This window comes from Pelobates fuscus, chromosome 8 (assembly GCF_036172605.1).
Source record: "Pelobates fuscus isolate aPelFus1 chromosome 8, aPelFus1.pri, whole genome shotgun sequence".
NCBI classification, from domain to species: domain Eukaryota; kingdom Metazoa; phylum Chordata; class Amphibia; order Anura; family Pelobatidae; genus Pelobates; species Pelobates fuscus.
In genome coordinates this window covers 87894131-87911526 of record NC_086324.1, presented here as the reverse complement: position 1 = coordinate 87911526, position 17396 = coordinate 87894131, and the positions used below count along the sequence as shown (strand labels likewise).

At 40.2% G+C, this 17396-nt stretch overlaps 1 protein-coding gene across 4 annotated transcripts in view; it reads right to left on the bottom strand.

Moving 5' to 3' along the window:
- Window positions 1-838: 838 nt before the first annotated feature.
- GULP1 (GULP PTB domain containing engulfment adaptor 1) overlaps window positions 839-17396 on the bottom strand; it is a 670190-nt gene continuing 653632 nt past the window's right edge. For all 4 annotated transcript variants that reach the window (XM_063430129.1, XM_063430126.1, XM_063430128.1 and 1 more), the window contains one exon: window positions 839-2746. In XM_063430129.1, coding sequence (XP_063286199.1) covers window positions 2675-2746 — 72 coding nt within the window. In that variant the 3' untranslated portion in view covers window positions 839-2674. The remainder of the gene's footprint in view (window positions 2747-17396) is intronic.

Below are 17396 nucleotides of genomic sequence, written 5' to 3'. Positions count from 1 at the left end.
GAAGGCAAGAGAGGTTCTATGGGCTAAAGTTTGTTTTGCAAAGCAAATAAAAGTAAAAAAAAAAAAAACCAACAAAAACCATGTATACATAATTTTGGTAGTGAATGGGTTAAAATGCAGAGTTATTGATTTGCTGATCTGGGATCTAAGATGTTAATAAAAATATATCCTGTTACAGACTCTTGTGACAAGCATTTCAATTTGACTTTTCATATACCTATTGCATAACCTGTTCATGGTTAAATATTTATTGATACATTTCTACAGCATCTTCTAAAAAAAAACAAAAAAACATTCATTGTTTTATGAATTAAGAAAAATTTAAGCATATGTTCCAAATGGAATTTACTATCTAATACTTTACTGACCAAAGTGCCTCCCTATTCTCTATAATATTGATTTCTATTGATCATATATTCTATTGTACTAAAATATAAGTCATAATACAAATGGATTTATTAATAAATGTTTTCCAGTTTACTCCAGTAAAGGTTATCCTCACAATTCCAAATCTGATTCTGTAAATCTTTACCATAGCAGTGCATGTTTGTGACCTGCACACACATACCTAGGAGATGGCATGCTGGATATATACACATCACTCCAATAAGGGATTCTATTCACTAGCCATTGAGAAAAAAAAAAAAGACTATTCTGTCTTAATATATTCTCAGATAAATTCATAGAATAACTTTGCAATAATTCTTGCAGGAATATATTGTTAGGGTTCTTCACCACTTCAGACCCTGTAGCGTTATCCTGAACTCAATGCAATATATTTTATTTCTGTTTATGACCCCTAGCCATACCTCCCCTGGCTGTGATTCATACAGTCTACATGAAAAAAATGCATTGTCAATCAGATGTTAACTTGCTTTAGAAATTTTTGTCTCCTCCTCTGTAAATTGAACTTTGATCAGACACAGGAGGCTCCTGCAGGTTTAGAAGTCTCTCAACTGAGCAAGAGACACACCATGATAAATTAAACATAATATTTCATTAAAAAAAGAACATTAGATTTCTCTTCCCAGAAAGTTAAAACTCATGGACAACTTGAACATTTTCCAGTGCCGTGAGATTTTTTTTCCTGAGCAGTTTTCTTTAAAATGAATTGGAATTCAACTCATTGCAACTCGTAAAAGGCCTGAGTTACTTAGAGAATATTAATTGCAGTGAAATCTCAACTCACAGTGTTTGGGTGTCACTTGCATGTTCAGCCAGGTTCTAGCCAGTGAATAGTGTTTGAATTTAGTTCATTACTTTGTGAATGCCCATGTAATTTCTAGCAGGAGTTTTGGAGGTGCAGTGCATTCAGTTGTAAAAATACAGTGGTCACCAAATCTTAATATCAGTGAAAGGAATTACACACATCACAGGAGAAACATTTCTTATTTCAGTATAAAAATATTAGATTACATCAGTGTTGGTTAAAATACACTGGGTATTTAAACCTCAAACAAAAAAAAAAATTATTAAAAAAAAAAGGTGTATGCTTTCAATCTGAAAAAAAAACCATTAGTAGAAATATTTTAAAGAAGAAAAAAGTAAGACAAACATAGAGGGATACTCAAAGTACCATAACCACTACATCATAGTGCATGGACGCTGTGGGTGCAGTCCATCTCCTATCAGTCTGACAAAAACCAAAGGGATTACTTTATTTGCTTCTATATTATCGATAGATGTCATGAGCATGTATTGCTATGCAATAACGGACAATTTTTTGGTGTTAGGCAAGTTTCTGTCACTTTCTGTAGCCCTTTATGAACTGCTGAATTGTAATTACACGGGAGCCATCATATCTCTGGAAATTACACCTTTAATAAAACTGTAAATCACATATAGCATGTGTTAACAATTTTCAAGTGATGCTCCAATTTTTTAAAATATATAATATAGAATGTAGCAGTTTACCTCACAATCCACGTCAGCCCTGGCACAGCCTGGACAGATATTATGTTCAATAACAGAAAAGAGCAGATCCTATAATAATTGTCAGCCAGCCAAGATTGTCTTCATTTAATTTTACATTTACTTTTATTGCTCAGACCTCACAAATACATATTTGTAAAACATAGGGAATAAATAAACATAATATTAAAAATCAGGGGAACAGACAGTTCCCATTTAACAGGTTTGGTTGACTGTGATTCATCAGTGCAGAAAGGGACATACAGATTTTTCTTCATTATGACATCAGTAGAAGAGAGTTTTGATTTAAAGTGTCAATATATTCTTCCCGGTTTTGCCAAACTGCTTGAAAACAGTTTGTCAAGAACTGGCGGTGCTGTAAGAATGGCTTTCATGCACCATAATCACTACAATAAGCTGTTGTGGTTTGTTCTTGGAGTATCCCTTTAAATCAGAACAATAATATTCATATTCTGTTTAAATTTTAACATTTTGGAGGAAACAAATCACAAGAAATATGTCAATATATTTGGATAATAATTCAGTATTCTGCATAGAAATAAGACCATTACTTCATTACGTATAATATAACACTATTAGCTCAGAATAATTATAAAGATTATTATTTCATTTCTGAACTTCTGAAGTTTTGATTTATCCAAATGAATAAGAGTGTAAAATATATATTTATATTTTGGCACATAGGTAATACAAGGGATACAGGTGATTACTCCAACAAGTTGGTATTGGTGTAATGATGATATTAGCATTTGCTATCGACAGGGTCAAGACAAAAGACTGTTCCTTCCACAGTTAATCCCATTTTGAACCCCTCCTGCAAGACAAAATAAAGAATGTTAACATTTAAAATATAATCAGTTCAGTCAATATCTAGTGTCAATAGAACATATTATCCGCAATAGGTGTCTACATACATTTCTATAATTTACCTTGTAGATAATGTAGACAAGACAAAGTAATAACAGTTTTAGCGGTTGTTGACATACATAGTGCCAAATCACTGGCTGCATTCTCAAAACATACATATATTTTTTCTCAAATTTGCAGTGATGTTACTACCTCAAGGGATTCTGGGTGGCCATATTCAAATCAGTTCAACAAATAATCACCTTTTTGCCTCATTATTCCATTTTAAACTTGGATTCCTAGTTTGTTTGCTATATACAACAGTGTTGAAACAAACACCACTCAGGAAGAGATGCAAAGCCAGTGACCCACTCATGGACAGCTGTTTCATTGTTAACGCAACTCATCACCATGAGGTTTGTTACTGGCTATAGAGGCTGATTCTTTGTTGAACTAATTTGCATATGCCCACCAAGAATCCCTTGCAGTAGTAACATCACTGCAAATTTATTTAGAGACTTATGTGGGAAAAGCAAGTCACTGGTGTGTGCAGATCTGGGTTTAACAATATATTGCCTATCTACTGACTTCGGGTGGAAGGGGTTTTCAATCAGTTTTATTTGTCCACCATAACTTTCTTGGTTTGTACATACATATTGCTATTAGGTTTTCAATTTACCATCATTTACTGTCTAGCAAATACACCTCTATGTGTTAGCCCACATAGGATTATTCTGAAATTGTGAGTGATGCATATGTAGATAATGGAGTATTCCAACTGGGGTGCTTCAGGGAGGGGGGGGGGGAGAGAAGAAAGGAGCACAGGCACAGACAGTAGTTTCTTAAATCAGGTAGACATTTATTAAGGAACAGTCTACAGCAACAATAGGCCCCCAAATCTGGCTTTTGTCAAATACAAACCCCCCAGTATATATTATAACACAACTAGTAGTGATTCATAATAATTAATAATGACACAAACCATATTAGTGAAAGAATTCAGAAACCCACAACTATTTGGAGGAAAGAAAATCCTTCTTTAGTAAACTGTAGTGTCAAGAAAAAAAAAACCCTTGCCTTGGTCTTTGATTCTAGTGTGGGACTAGCTTCAGCTTAAGACTGTAACTAGCAGCTAGTATTGCCAGGAACACTAAAGAAATATTTGAGTGGGAGACAAGAGATTGGCTCTTAGGTTGATAGGCATTTTGTCAATTATGCTTTTTTTTTCCTAGTGTTAGACAATTTTACCGATACAAAGTTGTTAAACGTTTTTTAACCATTTGGAGGAAGGTAAATCTTTCTTTTGTAATCTGTGGTGTCAGTAAAAAAAAAGATTTTAGTTTGGTCATGAATGATTTTGTTATGCATCCTAGTATGATTTTACTATATCTTAAAATATGGTATCAATATACAGTTCATTATTTGTTTTTTTAATTAAATGTTTATAGGAAAAAGTGTCATTCTTGGTGGACTGTGGTGTCAGGAAAAATATATATATATTGCATAGCCTAGTAATTGATTCTAATGCGGGACTACATTTAGCTATTATCCTGTGTACTCTGTGTCAGAGTGTTATTTGGTTCTTTCCAGAGTGGAAGGGGTGAGTGGGTGGTTTAATGTACAATTACTTTTTCCTATATACAATTTTTAGCCACAACATTAAAACCAATGATAGGTAAAGTTCATAATATTGATTATATCATTACAACTGCACCTGTCAAGAGGTGTACCCAGCATGCAGTGGTTAGTATCTACAAAAGTGGTCTAAGGAAGGACAATCGGTAAACCAGCATCAGGGTAATGGGCGCCCAAGGCTCCTTGTTGCACTTGGGGAGCGAAAGGTAGCCCATCTGGTCTGAAGTCCGTTGACACAGAAGAGCTACTGTGGCTCAAACTGCTAAAAACCTTAATGCTGTCTATCATAGAAAAACTGCAGAACACACACAGTGCATCACAATTTGCTACATAGCCACAGAATGATCAAAGTGCCCTTGATGATCACTGTCCCCCCGAAGGCACCTTCAATAGGAACATGAGCTCAGAACTGGTGTGATAAGTAATGTTTTATTTTAGATCAGGTGAATGGCTGGCCCTTGTGCATAATTTACCCTGTATGCAGTGATCAGTACCTACCAAAAGTGGTGTGAGATGGCCGCAACATGCGCTATGGGAAGAAGGCAGTCCAGCAGAGTCATTGTTATGCTCTGGAAAATGTTTTGCTTAGAAACCTACCTACAGATTGTTGCAGACAATGTTCATCCATTTTTGGCAATGGTGTTCCATGATAGCAGTGGCCTCTTTCAACATAATAATCCACCCTGCCACACTGCAAAAAAATGGTCAGGAATGGTTTGAGGAACATGACTAAGAGTTCAAGGTGTTGCCTTGTCCTCCAACTTCTTCAATCCAACTGAGCATTTGTGGGATGTGTGGGAAAAACAAATCTGATACATGGAGGACCCACTTTGCAACTTGCAGGACTTAAAGGATCTACTGCTAATGTCTTGGTGGCCACAGGACACATTCACAGGTATTGTATTGTCCATTCCTTGACACATTAGAGTTGTTTTGGCAGCATGAGGAGGACCTACACAATGTTAGGCAGGTGGTATTAATGTTGTAGGATTCTAAAAGCATGTGTAAAGATCATATGAGAGTGCCAATAACTCTGATGAAGCCCATTGGTTGGGTGTAACACATAAGCAAATTGTCATCACCCAAATGTTTCCATGTCACAACCCAGGAGTACATAATTGGGAAGATGTGAAACTTACAATTTGTATAGGTAAAGTAATACAGACATGAGTCTGGTGGGTATTTTATGTGAATGCATATTTTTGTTTAGAAATGTTGAGGTCCCCATAACCTTATAGAGTAAGCCTTGAATCTTGTAGTGATTGTAAAATAACAATATATTCAAAACTATCTTTGTTTCCTTGTCCATTTATGGGAGTACTCTTGGTTCTCCTAAGTGGGAATACCACATGAGAACTGTTATTTTTTTAATTTATCTCTGTGAGTGTATTCCCTTTGGGGATTGGTGTGTTTTCACTGCTTTTTTTTTTTCTTCATATCTATTAACAGTGACCATCAGACATAAATGTATTATACATGAATATAATTATAATTTCTGTATTTATTATCGCACTATTTTGGTGAATGTGGTTTTTCACAAACTAGGTCAGAATTTTTGCACAGTACCAGTATTTATGGTTTTATATATTTCACCACTAACCTAGTCCTTCCTCTCAAACACAAACCATGGAAACCATAAAAATGTTAGGCATGTGTAAAAGAAAATAAATTGATGTGTTTGGAAAAAAAATATTGTGGCTTGGCCTTTACTGTAACATTCCTCAGATATGGAGGCTAATCTACCACAGAAACAAAAGGCAACACTCTTTGCATTATTGAGCTACACATACATACTAGCATGATATATTATTCATTAATACTGAAGAAGACCTATAAAATAGAAAATGTGAGACTTTCATTGTGTTACGTAGGACACTGACCTCTCTTTGTTGTGGGTGGTTGTTTGCTTACTTTTAAGAAATTTGGGTTGATCTATATATAGCAGTAAGTCAGACAACAAACAGTCCACTGTATGCAAGAGACAACTACTTTTGATATCTGCTAGTTATGTTGGTTTGTTCATAGTGAAACTCTATATCAGTGGTATCAACCTTTTTCTACCTACCGTCCACTAATGCATCTTTCTTGATGGAAAAATTTCCTTACCGCCCACCAGTTTTCGAGCAAGTGCGGAATATTTTTTTAGAAAGGAGGGTGTTTTAAAAAAAAATAAATGTACGTACATTTATCTTTTTATTTCTACTTAATGCATGTTTATAATATTTTTAACTTCATAAAGTTTAACGAGAAAGCAAAGTAAATTGAAATTACCTTTACTAATGATTGATGAGATCCTTGAGGTTGATGCTGCGAGACTAAATATTTGATATCTGGTTCGATTTTCGAAAGCAACAAACAAAGGTCTCCTCTTTCAGTGATATTCAGACGACTTCTCTGTTTGCGCATAATATGATTTCTCATCTGTGCGTCAGCTCCCCTCCTCTCCCTCCTCAATTCCCCACAGACAGACACACACAAGACATACATACAAAGACACACACATACATACAAAGACACATACATAAGGCACACATACATACAATGACACATTCAGACACATACAGACACATACATACAGACACACACAAGACATACATACAAAGACACACACATACATACAAAGACACACACAAGACATACATACAAAGACACATACACACAAACAAACACACACAAAATATTTTAGTCACCCTCCTGTTTCCTACCTTTTAGGTGCAGGAGGGTGACATTCCCTGGGGTCCAATAGTGGTTCCCACTCTGACTCCCTCTGCTTCCTCCCACGCTGTCTGTGTGTTAGCTGGGAGGAGTAACGTGCAGTCACTTCCTCCCAGCTCTGTGATGTAATAACAGGGGGCCCGGTCGCGCTGTTAAAGCGCCCAGCGCGGCCCTGGTGGTTTGCAAATGGTTATGACGATACTCGGTTGCAGGGGTACCGCTGGCTCGCACGCGCCTGCCCGCCCAATATCTCAAAATGAGGAAATCCCTACCGCCCACCTGGAATCCTGAAACGCCCACTAGTGGGCGGTAGGGACCAGGTTGACGACCCATGCTTTATATTATATGAGTATACAGGACCACATTTACTTCATGATTGCTTGTAGACACAAAATTCTGAAACCCCCTCCCCCCAAGCTCCCATCCCATATCAAACTAAAAAAAATACTAAATATGATCCATTTTTAGATATACATGCATAAAGAGTGTGTGTAGTGTGTGTGCTTGTGTAGTAGTGTGTGTAAATTTCTGAGAGCATGCCTATGTGAGTATGTTTCAATGTTTCTGCAAACTAATTCTAAAAAATACTTTTTGATGAAACAAACTTATTATAGTCCGAGATGATCTGGCTATTCAATAGTCATTAACTTTTTATTAGCCATCAAAATCAGTATAGACACAAGTAAATATTTATTTAGAAATGTATTTAGAAATAAAGATCTGACCAAACAAAAGAAAATGTGTTGTTATTTTTTTTTTCTTTATTTTACTTTCTGTTCGTTACAGCAGTATCTATCCTAAACTGTGTTTTACTTTTCCATTTCACTGATTTCGATGGAGAGAGGCTTTTCCATTAATTTACTTTCTTCTGTAAAAAAAAAAAAAAAATTTTTTCTATCATCACTCCTACATTTCCTTTGCTTTTAAAATGTGCTCTTTCTCCAGAAAACATAATGCTCTTATACTTTGTTTAATCCTTTGAGATATTTGTAAAGTTAAAATACATTTAAACAAACCTAAAATAGTTTACAGACAGGTACCTATGGGAAACTAAATACTCTAGTGCTTTAGCTAAATCTCATTTTACTCAAGATTTGAATTAGGGCCAAAATGCACAAAGCATGTCTGTCGATTTAGTTCCTTACTATTAACCCTGTGTTACTATGTTTTCTTTAACTTTTGCACTTTTATGTTGCATTAAATAAAGATACAGTCAGTGCATTTGCATCACTTTTTCTGAATCTAAAGTGTGACTGAGCAGCAACAGTGGTTGCTGGCACCGTACAGCACAGATAGGTAAGTACTATTTTACACCTATCCTGGATAGGAAGATCCAAAAACAAGATTCTCTCTTTTTTTGTTTATTTAATATAACTACATCAATATCGATTCATGACAATGGTATTGTTATAACTCTTATTAATCTAATTCATATTAGTTTTATATATATATACTGTCCGTTTTTTTCCACAGTGTTCTACATTGGGTCAATAATACACCCAGGTAAGAGTGATGAACAAATTGTCATCCAAATTGTCAACACATGACAAATCTAATTTTTCAAGCTGTTATAATGAGATTCATAAGTGTTAGTGCAGCGGTTCCCAAAGTGTGGGTCGCGACCCACTGGTGGGTCGCAGGGCGATTCCCAGTGGGTCGCGCTGACCCACACATCCAGGGCCGCCGGGCAGTCAGGCAGACTGACATCAGGAGGGAGCACGGCGGCTTGCCCTGTATGACGCCGGGCTTCCTCCAGTCAGTCTGCCCAGCAGCTCCGGTCTGCAGCTCCGCCGGGTGCAGAGCTGCAGATCGTGTGATAGAAGTCTCGCGAGCTCCCAGAGCGTTACCATGGCAACACTCTGGGAGCTCGCGAGACTTTTATTACACTGTCTGCAGCTCAGCACCCGGCGGAGCCGAGACAGGAGAGTTACCCCACCGGACCACCAGGGAGACACTGGACCACCAGGGAATTTTACAGGTAGGACACAGCCCCAGACCATGTCCTCCCTCCCCCCCACGTAACCCCTTCACCCCCTGCCCCCCATGTAACCCCTTCACCCCCTGCCCCCCATGTAACCCCTTCACCCCCTGCCCCATGTAACCACTTCACCCCCAACCCCCCCATGTAACCACTTCACCCCCTGCCCCCATGTAACCCCTTCATTCCCTGCCCTCCCCCATGTAACCCCTTCACCCCCTGCAACCTCTGCCCTCCCCATGTAACCCCTTCACCCCCTGCCCCCCATGTAACCCCTTCACCCCCCGCCCCCCATGCAACCCCTTCACCCCCTGCCCCCCATGCAACCCCTTCATCCCCTGCCCTCCCCATATAACCCCTTCACCCCCTGCCCCCCATGTAACCCCTTCATTCCCTGCCCTCCCCCATGTAACCCCTTCACCCCCTGCAACCTCTGCCCTCCCCATGTAACCCCTTCACCCCCTGCCCCCATGTAACCCCTTCACCCCCTGCCCCCCATGCAACCCCTTCACCCCCTGCCCCCCATGTAACCCCTTCATTCCCTGCCCTCCCCCATATAACCCCTTCACCCCCTGCAACCCCTGCCCTCCCCATGTAACCCCTTCACCACCTGCAACCCCTTTACCCCTTCACTCTGCCCTCCCCATGTAACCACTTCACGCCCTGCCCTCCCTATGTAACCCCTTCACCCCCTGCCCTCCCCCATGTAACCCCTTCACCCCCTGCCCCCCCATGTAACCACTTCACCCCATGCCCTCCCCATGTAACCACTTCACCCCCTGCCCTCCCCATGTAACTCCTTCACTCCCTGCCCTCCCCATGTAATCCCTGCCCTCCCCATGTAACCCCTTCACTCCTTGCCCTCCCCATGCAACCCCTTCATCCCCTGCCCTCCCCCATATAACCCCTTCACCCCCTGCAACCCCTGCCCTCCCCATGTAACCCCTTCACCACCTGCAACACCTTTACCCCCTTCACTCTGCCCTCCCCATGTAACCACTTCACGCCCTGCCCTCCCTATGTAACCCCTTCACCCCCTGCCCTCCCCATGTAACCCCTTCACCCCCTGCCCCCCCATGTAACCACTTCACCCCCTGCCCCCCATGTAACCACTTCACCCCTGCCCTCCCCATGTAACTCCTTCACTCCCTGCCCTCCCCATGTAATCCCTGCCCTCCCCATGTCACCCCTTCACTCCCTGCTCTCCCCCATGTCACCCCTTCACTCCCTGCTCTCCCCCATGTCACCCCTTCACTCCCTGCTCTCCCCCATGTCACCCCTTCACTCCCTGCCCTCCCCCATGGTAACCTTTTCTCCCTCTGCCCCCCCCCCACTGTAGCCTTTTCTCCCCCTGCCCCCAACACTGTAACCCTTTCCCCCCGCCTGCGCCACCCCTTCTCCCCCTTCTTGCCCACCCCTTCTCCCCCTGCCCGCCCACTGTAATCCTTTCTCACTTTGCCCTCACACTGCCCCCCACACTGTTACCAGCAAACACACTCCCTCCCACACTGTCACCCTCACCTCTCCCACACACTGTCACACTCACCTCCTGTCTCTGCGTGTATGTGTATCTGTGTGTCCTTTTGTGTCATTGTATGTGTATTTGTGTGTCTGTGTGTATTGTGTGTCAGTGTGTATCTGTGTACATGAGTGTCTGTTTATCTATGTGTGGGAAACTAGGTGTCATTGTGTGTATTGCTGTCAGGGTGTGTATTTGTGTGTCTGTGTGTGTCTCTGTATGTGTGTGTATATGTGTATACACTTCACACATACTCCATTCAAACACACATTGTGTATATGTATATTTTATAAACACAATACACACACACACACTGCATCCACTACACACGTACTGCAAACGCAAACATTACATACAAACACACCCCGGCATTAAAACACTAAAATTATCTACAAACACCCCTTCATTCAAACACCAACACTCAAAAAGCACACCTGCATTTCAAGTCCGACTCTACATACAAACACCCTTGCATTCAGACGCAAACATTACAAACAAGTACACCACTACATTCCAATGGCAACAGTACATACAAATACACCCATACATGCACACATATACTTAATACAAAAACATGCTTACATTCAAACGCTCAAACACTGCTCACAAATATAACCCTGCAATGATAAGAAAATGGTAAATCCCCATCTGGTATAGCATTATTGAAGTTCTCCGACAGATGGAGATCTACCTTTTGGGCACACTTGCACTAGAGGGGGGCCCAGAAAACATATTTGCACCAGGGCACTCTCTACATTAATTCCACCACTGGGATAATCAATGTGAGGTGCCTGGATGAAAGAGCAGGACACAGCACTTCTGATTCTGAGTCTGTGAGTAAGCAGTTGTATGTCTCTAAAACTGATTGTCATGATTTGCAAAGTTTCTGCCTTTAAAACTGCCATGATATCCCATAATTTTGCCTCTAAAACTGCCATGTTATGCCAATTTTGTGCATCTAAAACGGATTGCCATGGTGTGCCAATTTTATGCTTTTAAAACTGATTGTCATGTTGTGCCAATTTTATGCATCTGACTGTTTGCCATGGTATGCCAATTGTATGCCTCTGAAGCTGATTGCCATGATATGCCAAGTTTATGCATCTAAAGCTTGACAGGCTGTGCCAAGTTTATGTATTTAAAGCTGCCATGATGTTCCAATTTTATGCCTCTAAAACTGATTGCCACGATGTTCTGAATTTATGCCTCTAAAGCTGGTTGCCATGGTGTGACAATTGTAAGCCTCTAAAACTGATTGCTATGGTGTGCCAATTGTATGCACCTAAAGTTGCCATGATGTGCCAATTTTATACATCTACAACTGATTGCCATGATGTAACAATTTTATGCATCTAAAGCGGATTGCTATAGTGTGCCAATTTTATGCATCTAAAGCTGGCATAATGTTCCAATTGTATGCCTGTAAAGCTGATTGCCATGGTGTGCCAATTGTATGCATCTAAAGCGGATAGTGTGCCAATTGTATGCCTCTAAAGCGGTTTTCCATGGTGTGCCAGTTTTATGCCTCTAAAAGTAATTGTCATGGTGTGCCAATTATGTGCATCTAAAGCGGATTGCTATGGTGTGCCAATTGTATGCCTCTAAAGCTGATTGCCATGGTGTTCACTTTTTAAAATATGCATTAAAAGCAAGTGGGTCTCGAAAAATTACCGTTTTGAAAAGTGGGTCTCGGCCCATGAAAGTTTGGGAAGCCCTGTGTTAGTGCAAACATTATTAAGTGTTCGTTTAGAGAAAGTTTAGATTTATGCAGCGTCTTCACACTTTACAGATTGCAAGTGAATTGCCACTATATTGCTTCTCAAATTAAATTAACTTACTTCTTAAGCAAAATGCTTGTCAGTACTCTACACATTTTTCACAATGAATACAATACAATGAAAAGACAATCCAATAAATGCAAATGTATTGTATATCCAAGAAACATTAACTTCCTGACTTAACCTGATCTGTTGTGAAATTTAGGAATGTGTATTTTCAGTATGTTTTCTGAGTGCATGCCTACTACGCAACAGTGATAAAACATCACCACATCTTTTACGGGGAAAGAGATTTGTACACACATTTGCATACACACTGGTGAAGTTGTTCCCTTTAACTAAATGTCTGCTATGAGTGTGTGTGTACAGGGCCAGCCTTAGGCCTTTTGGTGTCCTGTGCAAAAAATCTTCACAATGCCCCCCCCCCCCCCCCCCAGGGCCATAACCCTTCATTAATGTATAGGTTGTGTAAAGGGGTGTAGTGTTAGGGGATTTATTAAATGTGTGTGAGAGGTGTGATGACTGTGTGTGTTTATACATTTGCTATGTACTGGCTATGTGTGATATTTGTAATAGTTGTATTGACTGTGTGTGATATGTGTGTATTAGCTTTGTATGATCGTGCTGGTTTTATTGGCTGTGTGTGGTGGGTATTTAATTCAGATAAAAATATACATGTACCCCATGCAGGTGTACATTTTTGCAGAGTCACATGCACACAGTCCCACAGTCCGATTTACACAGTTATAAACATACATTGTCAAATACAACCACGTGCAGACAGTCCCAAGAACATAGTCGCACACAGTTACAGGTATATAGTCAAACACACAGTTTCAGAAATTCACATACATGCATACAGTCCATCATGCATATGGGTACAGTCAGTCACACACAGTCACAGGCAAGCAGGCAGTCACACACACACACACACACACACACACACACACACACACATACAGTAAGACAGTCACATGCACACAGTTACAGGCGGACAGTTTCACACACACACACACACACACACACACACACACACACACACAGTTACTGGCACAATGTCACATACACACAGTAATAGTCGTAAACAGTTGCATACATACAGCCACACACACAGTTACAGGCAGACAGTCACACACACACACAGTTATAGGCAGTAACACACAGTTATAGGCAGTCACACACACAGTTACAGGCAGACAGTCACACACACACACAGTTATAGGCAGTAACACACAGTTATAGGCAGTCACACACACAGTTGCAGGCAGTCACACACACAGTTACAAATAGTCACACACACACGCACACTGGTACACCCAGACAGCCACAAACACACACACACGGTTACAGATAGTCAAACACACACACACACACACACACACACACACACACACACACACAGAAACAGTTACAACAGTCACACACACACACACACACACACACACGTACAGCAGACAGCCACACACATGCTCACACAGTTACCTTTTTCCATTATGTGCTGGAGGGGGGAGCAGGGGCACTGCAGTCCCTGGTGTCTAGGTGTTGGGTAAGCAGGGTCTCCTTCCTGATTGCACCTCTGTGGACACATGCAGTGGGTTCTGAATACATGTAGCCCTGCCCCACCAGATGTGTAGCTCCACCCCCTTCACGACTGACACCCAGGCAGTTTTCGAGATGTGTCAGCCACATGGTGCTCTCTATTGCCATGGCACCCTGTGCAACCGCACAGCTTGCACTAAGGCCAGCCCTGTGTGTAGCAGTGTGTGTGTGTGGTAGCAGTATATGTTACATAGTTACATAGTTACATAGCTGAAAAGAGACTTGCGTCCATCAAGTTCAGCCTTCCTCACATATGTTTTTTGCTGTTGATCCAAAAGAAGGCAAAAAAAACCCCAGTTTGAAGCACTTCCAATTTTGCAACAAGCTAGGAAAAAAAATCCTTCTTGACCCCACAATGGCAGTCAGATTTATCCTTGGATCAAGCAGTTATTACCCTACATTGAAAGATTATATCCTTGAATATTCTGTTTTTGCAAGTATGCATCTAGTAGCTTTTTGAACATCTGTATGGACTCTGATAAAACCACTTCTTCAGGCAGAGAATTCCACATCCTGATTGTTCTTACAGTAAAAAAAAACCTTTCCTTTGCCTTACACGAAATCTTCTTTTTTCTAGTCTAAGCGCATGACCTCGTGTCCTATGTAAAGTCCGGTTTGTGAATAGATTTCCACACAATGGTTTGTATTGGCCTCGAATATATTTGTATAATGTTATCATATCCCCTCTCAGGCGACGTTTTTCTAAACTAAATAGGTTTAAATTTGTTAACCTTTCTTCATAGCTGATATGTTCCATTCCTTTTATTAATTTTGTAGCCCGCCTCTGCACTTTTTCTAGTGCCATAATATCCTTCTTTAGAACAGGTGCCCAAAATTGCACAGCATATTCAATGTGTGGTCTTACCAGTGATTTATAAAGAGGCAAAATGATATTCTCGTCCCGAGAATGAATGCCCTTTTTCATGCATGACAATACCCTACTGACCTTGGCCACTGCTGATTGACATTGCACATTGTTGCATAGTTTGTTGTCTATAACAATTCCCAAGTCCTTTTCGTGTGTTGTTATCCCTAATTCGCTTCCATTAAGGGTATACGTTGGTTGTGTATTCTTTACGCCGAAGTGCATAACTTTGCATTTTTCAACATTAAATTTAATCTGCCATTTGAGTGCCCAGTCCTCCAGTCTATCTAAATCCCTCTGCAGCAAAGTAATATTTGTGTATGTAACAGAATGGTTAGCAGCACATGTAGCAGTGTTTGCAGCAGCATGTGTGGGGGTAACAGTGTGGGTAGTAGTAGTTTGTGTTGCAGTGTGAGTAGTAGTGTGTTTGTGTGTGTGGGGGGACAGTCTGGGTAGCAATATGTTTGTGTAATAGTTTGGGTAGTAATGGGAGTAGCAGTGTGTTTGTGAGTTTTTAACAGTGTGGAGTACATTATGTATAGCAGTGTGTAAGTACAGTCTGCATAGCAGTTAAGTGTAACTTGTGTGTGTTTAACTGTTATTTTTTAAGTGTGCTAAGTGATCTTATTTTTCTTAGATAAACATAGAATTTTATTCTAAGCTCGTAAGCAAAAGTGGTCTGAATATGAGTTGAGGTGAGATGATAACAGACGTTTGAAACTTAAGCAGTTCTAAATAAAAAGCAAAATCATAAACTTAAACAAGTTTAGCTACCTAAATTATGTTAGTCTAAATGTTTAAAATATGTTACCATAGCTCACTTTTTAAGAAATCAAATCTTGCATTTCTCAAAAGTTGTTCCCAAATCTGACTTTTATGTGCAAGAAAAATAACATGCTGATATAAAATTAATTAGCTGTTCGTCTGCATCAGATATGTGGGAAACACAACTTTTGTGTGCTGCAGTTTTTGATCTGTCTCATATCTCATTGCTACTTTATTTCCGTCACCAGATGTACCATAAAACTATTTATTCAACAGAAACATAAACAGACGTTAACATAAATAATTGGACAAGATGTCATTCTGTTAACAGCATCTTCTCAATAATAGATTCAGCTCAAGCAATGCAGATGTTCCTTTAGTCAGTTTGACATCTCTGGGAACCGACGGCTTATGTGTTGCTGTCTTTCTTTTGTGAGATAAGGCAAACTTATAAAAACATGATAGTGCTGAACAAATATATTCATTGGAGAGGTGCTTTCAATGATAAATGAAGTATGCTGAAGTAATATCATTGTTTTTATACTAAAACACTCAAAAAGTTAACTTAAAAACAGTCAAAACAAAATGCAGAAAATGTAAGTTATATTGTTCATATATTTAAAAGAATAAGTGTAACTGTTAACATTTTACGAATTATATTCTGTTTTATTTTAAATTTATATTAAAGATTTAGCAACTGAACTCAAAATCCAGCTTAGTCTAGGCTCTGCCAAGGCACGCAATACAAATAAAAAGGAGAAACATAACCATGAACAACTAAGGAAATAATTCTCCCCACATTGCCCCTAACTTTCTCAACCACATTGAGATCTTGCCTTTCCTAACCTTCAGACTTTCACCCCAGCTACTGAACAATATGTGGCTGCATTTCTCCTTTCCTCTCACCCCACCACTTGCCCATTTCATCCTGTCCCATCTCACCTTATCAGGTCTCTCTCCCCTTGTCTTGTGCCTTCCTTAACACACATATTCAACTGCTCTCTCTTCTGGCTTTGTCCTTGCTGCCCTTAAACATGCCACTGTAGTACCCATTCTGAAATAATCATCTCTTGACCTGTCCTCCCCTTCTAACTATCGTCTCATATCCCTGCTATCTTTTTCCTCAAAGCTTCTGGAAAAACTTGTATTGTGTGGCTCACTCTCTCAATTCCAACTCTCTCTATGACCCTCTTCAGTCTGACTTCCGCCCCCTCCACTCTACTGAGCCTGCTCTTATCAAAGTTACTAATGACCTAATTGCAGCTAAATCTAAAGGCCACTACTCCATACTAATTCTTCTTGACCTCTTTGCTGCCTTTGACATTGTTGATCACGTTCTCCTTCTTAAAACTTCTTGATTTTCCTCCTGTCTATCTCAAGGATCATTCAGTGTCCCTTCATCCTGTCTCGTTGCAGTCCCCCAAGGCTCTGTCCTTGGTCCCCTTCTATTTTCTCTTTATATTGCCTCTCTTGGCAAACTTATTACCTCATTTGGTTTCCATTACCACCTGTATGCAGATGAAACCCAGATATATATCTCCTCCCTGGAAATCTACCCTGAGATCCTGCTACGTGTCACTGCTTGCCTTTCTTCCATCTCTGACTGGATATCCTCCCGCTTTCTAAAACTCAATCTCTCTAAAACTGAGCTCCTTGTCTTTCCTCCTCCTAATACTGATCCTCCACATTCGCTCTCCCTTCAAGTTATTGGTACCCACATCAGTCCATCCTTGCAAGCGTGCTGTCTTCCGGTTACTTTTAATT